Below are 10,244 nucleotides of genomic sequence, written 5' to 3' on the forward strand. Positions count from 1 at the left end.
TATTGTGCACACTTGTCAGAGCAACCAGGAAGTAAAGTTGGTCCTCTGATCAGTGAGAATCTTCTGGGGCAGCCCAACTCAGATATATATTTCTGCCAGCTCCACTGCACAGTGGGTCGGCCTTGGGTAAGTGGGTAGCATAGTCCATCAGGACAAGGCTGTAAGAAAACCCAGTGTTACTCTTTGGGAAGGGTTCCACCAGGTCCAGTACGACCCTCTCAAAGGGGACCCACATTACACAAGGGGGCCATGGGAGCTTTTGACAACTCCACCAATCTGGCACTGAGGCAGGAATTACAATAATCTCTCACCTCATGATGGACCTTCAGCCAGAAGAAGGGAGCTAGGATTCGGGCCAGTGTCTTCTATTGCCCCAAATGGCCAGCTGTGGGATTATTATGGGCAAACCTCACAACGGCCTTTCTATGACAGAGGGAGGCGACTAACTGGATTCTGACTTCCTGAGTTTGGGGGTCCCGATTGATATGGTAGAAGTGATTGATTGTTAGCTTGAATTGCGGCCACGGTTCAGCTCTGAAGAGATCATTCATGGCTCCATCAACCCGGGCTACCTGTTCATAAGCCCAGCTGAAGCTGAGGTCATTCTTGTGGTTACAGTAAAGAATGTGAGAGGGTGGTCATTTCTGGACACTCCTGCAGGAGCTCTGGTGATAGGTGCTGGGAAAGTTGGTTCATCAGGGGACCCCCTGGGGGTTCCTCTGTATCCCTCCACAATGAGGTCTCCCTCCAGAGCTACCTGAGTACCTGTAACAGGAAGAGAGCCTGAGACATAAGCCCTCGTATCAGAGTTCTTGTATGAGGCAGAAGCTGCTCATTTCAGAGGGAGTATCTTTTTCTGGCCTTAGGTAGAACTGGAAAATCCCAAACAGGAATTCACTGAGCTGGTCCATTGTTACGGGTGTGCATGTATCAATGGCCCACGGGAATCTGCGGGATACTAGTACCCTGATTCATTGGCAATACACTAGTCTGGGTGCCTTCGTCCCTTAATGTATCTTGTGGACATTGGGCGGTTCGCTCAAGGTCTGCCTAAGCACACTGGTGACCCTGACATGATTTGGTAAGTGACCAAACTGTCCTCTGTAGGAATCTCAATTGAACATGACAGAAAATCAAAATCTGGGGAGCTCCCTCACCCCCGCCCTGAAACTCTCCACAAAGCTTAATGAAGTAAGGACCTGCTGGGTTGCTAGCAAAAGAGATTGATATGAATTTTTTAAAAAATCTAATGGGGAAGGAACATGTAATGAAATGTGTAAGACTAGGTCAGAGGCTGTTGTCTTGAAATGGTTAATACTGCAAACTATAGCCAGGGCTGTTAAAGGGTTAAAAGAAAAAAACACAAGATTGGCTGGACAAGTAACAAAAACAAATGAAGAGTTAAAAGAAGACGGAGAAGCCATAGAGCTCTGAAATGCTCCCACTCACCTTGCAGGGCAGCAAGCCATCCAGAGACAGTAAGCACAGGAACAGAATAAAATATTAGAAACACTTTTAAAAATCCTACCAAGAGGAGAAGTGTCATCCCCTGTTATAAATATGTGTAGTCAACAGCAGGCTTCAGGTAGCTCCCCTGTGCCTGAAGAATGGGGAGAGAAATGAAGAATGGTGGCCCTAGCCAAACTACCAAGATGAGACGGGGTCCTCTGCACTGCAACCACCTTAGGAGAAAACCCAGGGTCTGGTAAAACTTGAACCCAAACCTAGACTCTGGAACCTCCCCAGAAGCGGGAACAGAGAGAGGAGGGGCTCATCCAGCCCTTTAAAACACAGAGACTGGATGAGCTGGAAGAAGCTGAGGCAGGAGAGAGACAATCTAGGGTTGCAGCAAAGAGACAGCCTCCAAGTGGAGGAGAAGTCAGGAGTTGCAGGGGGTGGCCGCAAGACACCCTAGAAGGTTCTGACCAATCACAAAGTATGCTCTAGGGTGATGTGGATAAAGCAGACCCCTTCCACGCCCACCCCTCTGCACAGAAACTGGAGAACATTCAATTTAGAATGTGGTTACTCCCTTCTTCTATCTTGCTAGCGCTGACAGTCTTTAATGACCAACGTATTTATAAACAGATGCCTCCGCCCCAGCCCACTGTCCCTTAGCACAAGGTGTGTGAGTGAAAAGTACAGGAAATCCCAAAGACATAACAATACACACGGTTCCTATAACAAAAGGTGAGGTAATAGGGTTTTCCCCATCTAGGGTTTTATTCAGATGCTCTGTTTTTTGGCTTCTTTCTCTGGAAGCCATGCAGGGGTCTCAGGTACCTGGTTTTGAACTAGAAAGTCCAGGCAAAAAGGGGATCTGGCTCTGTCTGGTTCCTGCCGGGCAGGGGGGAGATTTGGGGTAATTAACCCACACCTGCCCCTGCTCAGCTGGGGTCACATCATACCAACAGGCAGGCCCCTTATTCTGGCTTCAGCAGCTCCCAGCCCAGCCCCAGAGTAGGGGGAGCCCAGCTGAGGCAGGGACAGAGAAGACTGAGGGAGGGAGGGAGGGAGGGAGGGGAGTAGAGAAGCCAGGACCCAGGGCAGGTGGGGTAGGAGTAGGGCCTTGGGGAATAGGTAGGGCAGGGGGCAGGGTCTCAGGGTCCAATTGTTGCCGCCTTTCTAACTGCTAAGAATTAATAAGTTCTATATAGACCGATTCCCCAGCACAGTAAGGTCAGGAAAGGATTTAATGTCTCTCTGGCTGCCCAGTCAGTAATTGAAGGAAGAGGGCCCAGCACCACGTCACCAGCCAGTGCTTCACGGAGCTCAGTCTCAGAACCAGAACACCAGGAGAAAACTTTAGTTAGAATCATAGAATCATAGAATCTCAGGGTTGGAAGGGAGTTCAGGAAGTGTCTAGCCCAACCCCCTGCTAAAAGCAGGACCAATCCCCAACTAATCATCTCTTATGAGTAATGAACCGGAGCAGCCTGTCCCGGATCTCCTTGGTCCTCACCCCATAGATGATGGGGTGTAGCATGGGGGGCACCAGTAGGTTCATGTTGCCAATAAGAACATGGAAATGCAGGGGCACATTCTGTCCAAAACGGTATGTGAGGGAGGAGAAGAGACCTGGGATGTAAAAGAGTAAGATAACACAAAGGTGGGAGACGCAGGTTCCAAAAGTCTTGAGCCGGGCGTCCTTTGTGGGGAGGCTGAAGATGGCCCTGAGAATCTGAGTATAGGACATGGCAATAAATATCCCATCCAGACCCATTACACCCAATAGCACAAAGAGACCATAGTAGCTGCTGATGTGGGTGTCGTCACAAGCTAGCTTCACCACAGCCATGTGTGCGCAGAATGGCTCGGGGATGATGTTGGTTCTGCAATATCGCCACTGTCTTACCAACAAGGGATAGGGCAGTACGAGCATGCCACTGCGCAGCACCACAACCAAGCCCATCTTGGCCACCACGGGGATTGTCAGGATGGTGGAATGTCTCAGGGGATGGCAGATGGCCACATAGCGATCGAAACCCATGGCCACAATGATCCCAGACTCCATCAATGGGAAGCAGTAAATGAAGTACATCTGGGTGAGGCAGGCACTGAAATCGATCTCTCTGGAATTGAACCAGAAGATTGCCAGCATTTTGGGCAGGATGGATGTAGACAGGACCAGGTCAGCGATGGCCAGCATGCAGAGGAAATAGTACATGGGCCCATGGAGGCTCGGCTCCATTTTCACAATTAACAGGATGGCAAAGTTCCCCAAGATGGCTATGATGAACATGGCACAGAAGGGGATGGAGATCCAGACATGGGCTGCCTCCAGGCCGGGAATACCCTGCAGGATGAAGGTGGAGGGGTTGATGAAGTTGGTTGTGTTGGAGTTTGACATGGAGTACTTGCGAAGTTCTCCAACTCTGAGATAGAACAGTGTTTCCTGCATGCACTGTATGTTCTCCTGACTTCCTGTATGTGCACAGGGTCAAGGGTGATGGTCACAGAACAAATACCTGGATGGGGAGATAATGTGAATATGAGACACTACATGCACTACTGGAGGTGTTGTCATGGGTGAAGCAGATAGGGGACTAGAGCACATGACTTATGAGGAGAGGCTGAGGGAACTGGGATTGTTCAGTCTGCAGGAGAGAAGAGTAAGGATGGATTTGATAGCATCCTTCAACTACCTGAAGGGGGGTCCAAAAAAGGATGGATCTAGACTGTTCTCAGTGGTACCAGAAGACAGAACAAGGAGCAATGGTCTCAAGTTGCAGTGGGGGAGGCTTAGGTTGGATATTAGGAAAAACTTTTTCACCAGGAGGGTGGTGAAGCACTGGAATGGGTTACCTAGGGAGGTGGTGGAATCTCCTTCTCATATAACTATAAAGGGAAGGAAACAGCCCTCCTGTGTACAATACTATAAAATCCCTCCTGGCCAGAGACACCAAAATCCTTTTACTTGTTAAGGGCTAAGAAGCTCAGGTAGCCTGGCTGATGCCTGACCCAAAGGACCAATAACGGTACAAGATAATTTCATATCTTCTGTGTGTGGGGCAGGCTTAGTTTGTGCTCTTTGTATTGGTGGTGTTCGCTCTTGGGACTAAAAGGGACCAGACATCAGTCCATGCTCTCCAAATCTTTCTGAGCAATTCTCTCATATTTCAAACTTGTAAGTAACAGCCAGGCAAGGTGTGTTAGTTTATCTTTGTTTTCTCAACTTGTGAATGTTCCCTTTCCTAGAGGGAGATTTATCCCTGCTTTTATTTTTTCACTTTGAAACTAAGGCTAGAAGGTGTTCCTCTGGGCTCTTTGACTCTGATTACCCTTTAAAGTTATTTTCCATCCTGATTTTACAGAGATGATTTTTACATTTTCTTTTTAATCAAATCCTTCTTTTAAGAACGAGACTCATTTTTCCATTGTTGAAAGACCCAGGGGTTGGGTCTTTGATCACTTTGTAACCAATTGGTTAGGATATTATTTTCAATCCTCCCCAGGAAAGGGGGGATAAGGGCTTGAGGGGATATTTTGCGGGAAGAGGAACTCCAAGTGGTCCTCTCTCTGTTTCTTGTTAAATCACTTGGTGGTGGCAGCATACCAGGCTTTAACCTAAGCTGGTAGAAATAAGCTTAGGGGGCTTTCATGCAGGTCCTGTACCCTAAAGTTCAGAGTGGGGAAGGAACCCTGACACCTTTCTTAGAGGTTCTTAAGCCCCGGCTTGACAAAGTCCTGACTGGGATGATTTAGTTGGGGTTGGTCCTGCTTTGAGCAGGGGGTTGGACTAGATACCTCCTGAGGTCCCTTCCAACCCTCAGATTCTATGATTCTATGATCCTTCATACACTGAAAAAAAAGACATTTTCATTATTGAGAGAAATATGCCAATTCCATATTTTATGGCATGTGTCAACAATTCCTACATGTTGTGGTATGGTAAAGCTTAATAGGCAATAGCAGGAAACATGATGTTGAGTACTGGTTATCCATCATTGTTCCTTAATGCAATGAAACCCAGGCTAGGGAGTCCATACTGTAGGGAGTTCGCCATTCACCCCATTGCTCAAAACCTGAGAATGGGGAAAAAACCCACAAACTTTTGCCAAGTCATGCTCCGGGGGGAAAGTCCCAGCTAAACGCACCCCAGGGAAAAGAACTGGGCGTCACTGTTAGCAACTCAGTGGAAACACCTGCCGTGGTAAATGATGGGGGACAGAACCCCTTTTATGAACACCCAGCCAGTCAGTTAGCTATGAAAATCCTTCTTCGGAGCTGTTCTCTACTTGCCTTGCCTGTACAGGGTGAAGACATCTCACTGAAATGCTTAGGTAAGAGGAATTGAGTTGGCACCTGGCCAAAAGAGCCAATGGGCAGACTAGAAACTTTGAAAATTGAGAAAAAATTTCCTGTCTTTCTGAGGGTTGTTGTTTTCTCTCAGCTGGAGAGACAGAGAGCAGCAGGTGTGCTGTAAAGATTGGGCTGGATATGAAAAATCTTCAGCATTTATACATAAAAATTACTCATTTGGAACTACAGATAAGCAAGTAGAACAGGAAATGTTTAGTTAGACGTGATCAGGTTAGTTAGACGTGATCAGGTTTATCTCTTTATTTTGGGCTTGTGGAGTCTTCTGTGCTAAATGCAGGGGCTTCTGTTTGCTTTGTAACCTTTAAACTGGACCCCAAAGAAGACATTCTTGGGTGTTAATGATTTCAGTTGCTCTTTTAATATCTTGCAACACCCTGATTTTCCAGATGTGTTTTCTTTATTTTTTTAATAAAATCATCTTTTTAGGAACATGATTTGATTTTTGAATTTAAAAACAAGAGGTCTGTGCACACGCTACTGACATAGTTACGTGAATCAAGGGTTCGGAGATCAGCTAGTACAACAGCTTGGTTTTCTTTTGTTTGTTTTCTTTCTCGGCTTCCCTGAGAGAGGGCAGGAAAAGCCAAGGGACTTCAGGGAAAAGTTCCCAAGTGAGTTTTCCTGGATTTTAAGAGGCATTTTTTTCACTTGGTTGGTGGCAGCACTACAGGGCCAGGGGGTTCTGTAACCTTGGGAGTTTAATACAATCTTGGAGTATCCAGGTATTTTTAAAGTCTTTTGCAGATTCCCACCTTCCGCACTCAACATGCCAGCATGGGGAATCAGCCTTGACACTTGCTCGTTCACATTGGTGGCTAAAACAATGTTCAGCTACCTAATGAAAGGGTTGGGGAATAACCTGCTCTGGACACGCACACAGTTTTTGTCACCCAGTCTCCATAAAGGATGTAGCAGATAAAAATGAGATTTCTGAGACAGGCTGTGAAAATGGAGGAGGCTGCCATATGAGGACAGACTGAAAGTCTGGGCCTGTTTAGTTTAGAGAAGAGACATAGGGGGAATATGAGAGAGGAGAGAAAAGTAAAGAATGGAACTGATCACATTCAAATCGAGAGAGAACAGTTCCCACCAGTAACATCTATAGACACTTAGTGCTTCAACTAATTCGCCAAAGCTGAGGTAAATTATCAGCAAAGCTGATTGGGAGGAAAGACTTGAGAGACAAAAATGGGAATGAAAGCTAAGAGTTCTTTAAAAAGAGTTTATTAGATAGTTAAAAATCCAAGATTCCACACTCAAGAAAGTGGACAACTTTGGACAAAAACCTGGTTCATTGACAAAGCGAAGGTAGCAATTAGGATGAAAACAATATCAAACAAATGGTGAAAAGGGAAAATAAACAGCAAATACAAATTGATACGTGATGTTAAAAACATCAGGGGAAAATCCATGCTAAGGGTAATCCAAAGGAGGTTATTAAAGAACAAAAGAAATCCTGGAAAAGGTTTAAGACAATTCCTAGAGAAAGAAAGGAACCTCGGTCATGTTTCAGAAAAGGTAAATGTGTTCATGGCATAGTTTTATTCTGCATTTGGAAAGAAGCAGAATGAGGTGCTCATATCACAAGAGGATGAAACACGTTCCTGTCCAAGAGCAGTCAAGGAGGGAGTTAAACAGCATTTCCAATAGAACCATAGAGTTACAAACACCAGAGTTACAAACTGACCAATCAGCAACACCTCTCATTCACAACTTAAAAAAAATGCAAATACAGAAAAATTCTGTGTTAAACGTAAAGTATGAAAAATGAAGAGAAAGTTAAAAAAGATTTAAGAAGGATAAGAAACAATGGAAAAGCTGGTATGGGACTAGTTTAAAAAAACTTTAGGAATTTAATTGCCAGTTAACAACAGGTCTTGTAAAATAAACCTTATTTCTTCCTTTAATGACAGTACACATTTGGTGGATCTAGAGAACTGCGTAGATGCAATAGACTGAGATTTTCTGAGGCATTCCAATTAGTAGGGGAAAATATTCAGATAAAAAAAATGTAGACCAGGGGTCGGCCACCGATGGCACGCGTGCAAATTTTTAATGGCACACTGGAGCCTGCTGGGACCCCAGTGTGCCATTAAAAATCCTGCCAACGCGGCAAGCTGCAGGGTCCGCAATCCAGGGCTGGAGCCCAGGGCCGAGCGCAGCAAGCCGCCGGCCCCATGAGCCCTACCGCCGCGTACAGCGCTCTGGGGGCCGGGGCTGCGGGCTCCCGCGGGGCAGCGTTTGGCTCCGTGGGGAGGGAAAGATGCTCATAGACTAATAGACTTTAAGGTCAGAAGGGACCATTATGATCATCTAGTCTGACCTCCTGCACAACGCAGGCCACAGAATGTCACCCATCCACTTCTATAACAAACCCCTAGCCTATGTCTGAGTTATTGAAGTCCCCAAATTGCGGTCTGAAGACTTCAAGCTGCAGAGAATCCTTCAGCAAGTGACCCATGCCCCATGCTCCAGAGGAAGGCGAAAAACCTCCAGGGCCTCTGCCAATCTGCCCTGGAGGAAAATTCCTTCCCGACCCAAATATGGCGATCAGCTAAACCCTGAGCATGTGGGCAAGACTCACCAGCCAGAACCAAGGAAAGAATTCTCTGTAGTAACTCAGATCCCACCCCATCTAACATCCCATCACAGACCACTGGGCGTACTTATCTGTTGATAATCAAAGATCAATTGCCAAATTAATTGCCAAAATTAGGCTATCCCATCATACCATCCCCTCCATAAATTTATCAAGCTTAGTCTTAAAGCCAGATATGTCTTTTGCCCCCACTACTCCCTTTGGAAGGCTGTTCCAGAACTTCACTCCTCTAATGGTTAGAAACCTTCATCTAATTTCAAGTCTAAACTTCCTAGTGTCCAGTTTATATCCATTTGTTCTTGTGTCCACATTGTTACTAAGCTTAAATAATTCCTCTCCCTCCCTAATATTAATCCCTCTGATATATTTATAAAGAGCAATCATATCTCCCCTCAACCTTCTTTTGGTTAGGCTAAACAAGCCATGCTCTTTGAGTCTGCTTTCATAAGACATGTTTTCCATTCCTTGGATCATGCTAGTAGCCCGTCTCTGAACCTGTTCCAGATTGAATTCATCCTTCTTAAACATGGGAGACCAGAACTGCACACACTATTCCAGATGAGGTCTCACCAGTGCCTTGTATAATGGTACTAACACCTCCTCATCTTTGCTGGAAATACCTCGCCTGATGCATCGTAAAACTGCATTAGCTTTTTTAACGGCCATATCACATTGGCGGCTCATAGTCATCCTGTGATCAACCAATACTCCGAGGTCCTTCTCCTCCTCTGTTACTTCCAACTGATGCGTCCCCAATTTATAACTAAAATTCTTGTTATTAATCCCTAAATGCATGACCTTGCACTTTTCACTATTAAATTTCATTCTATCACTATTACTCCAGTTTAAAAGGTCATCCAGATCTTCCTGTATGATATCCCGGTCCTTCTCTGTGTTAGCAATACCTCCAGCTTTGTGTCATCCGCAAACTTTATTAGTACATTCCCGCTTTTTGTGCCAAGGTCAGTAATAAAAAGGTTAAATAAAATTGGTCCCAAAACTGATCCCTGAGGAACTCCACTAGTAACCTCCTCCCAGCCTGACAGTTCACCTTTCAGTATGACCCGTTGTAGTCTTCCCTTTAACCAGTTCCTTATCCACCTTTCAATTTTCATATTTATCCCCATCTTTTCCAATTTAACTAATAATTCCCCATGTGGAACCGTGCCAAATGCCTTACTGAAATCGAGGTAAATTAGATCCACTGCATTTCCTTTGTCTAAAAAATCTGTTACTTTCTCAAAGGAGGATATCAGGTTGGTTTGGCACGATCTACCTTTTGTAAAACCATGTGGTATTTTGTCCCAATTACCATTGACCTCATTGTCCTTAACTACCCTCTCCTTCAAAAAATTTTCCAAGACCTTACATACTACAGATGTCAAACTAACAGGCCTATAGTTACTCGGATCACTTTTTTTTCTTTTCTTAAAAATAGGAACTATGTTAGCAATTCTCCAGTCGTATGGTACAACCCCTGAGTTTACCAATACATTAAAAATTCTTGCTAATGGGCTTGCAATTTCATGTGCCAGTTCCTTTAATATTCTTGGATGAAGATTATCTGGGCACTCCGATTTAGTCCCATTAAGCTGTTCGAGTTTGGCTTCTACCTCGGATGTGGTAATATCTCTCTTCATATCCTCATTCCCAATTGTCATCCTTCCATTATCCCTAAGTTCCTCATTAGCCTTATTAAAGACTAAGGCAAAGTATTTATTTAGATATTGGGCCATGCCTAGATTGTCTTTAACCTCCACTCTATCCTCAGTGTTTAGCGGTCCCACGTCTTCTTTCTTTCTTTTCTTCTTATTTATATGGC

At 45.1% G+C, this 10,244-nt stretch overlaps 1 protein-coding gene across 1 annotated transcript; it reads right to left on the reverse strand.

Annotated features, from left to right (window-relative positions):
- Positions 1–2,905: 2,905 nt before the first annotated feature.
- LOC120381145 (olfactory receptor 52R1-like) lies at positions 2,906–3,850 on the reverse strand. Its single transcript, XM_039499263.1, has one exon. The coding sequence runs from the start codon at positions 3,848–3,850 to the stop codon at positions 2,906–2,908; it is 945 nt and encodes a 314-aa protein (XP_039355197.1).
- Positions 3,851–10,244: the final 6,394 nt, after the last annotated feature.

The sequence above is a fragment of the Mauremys reevesii genome, linkage group 1, assembly GCF_016161935.1.
Source record: "Mauremys reevesii isolate NIE-2019 linkage group 1, ASM1616193v1, whole genome shotgun sequence".
Classification (NCBI taxonomy): Eukaryota; Metazoa; Chordata; order Testudines; family Geoemydidae; genus Mauremys; species Mauremys reevesii.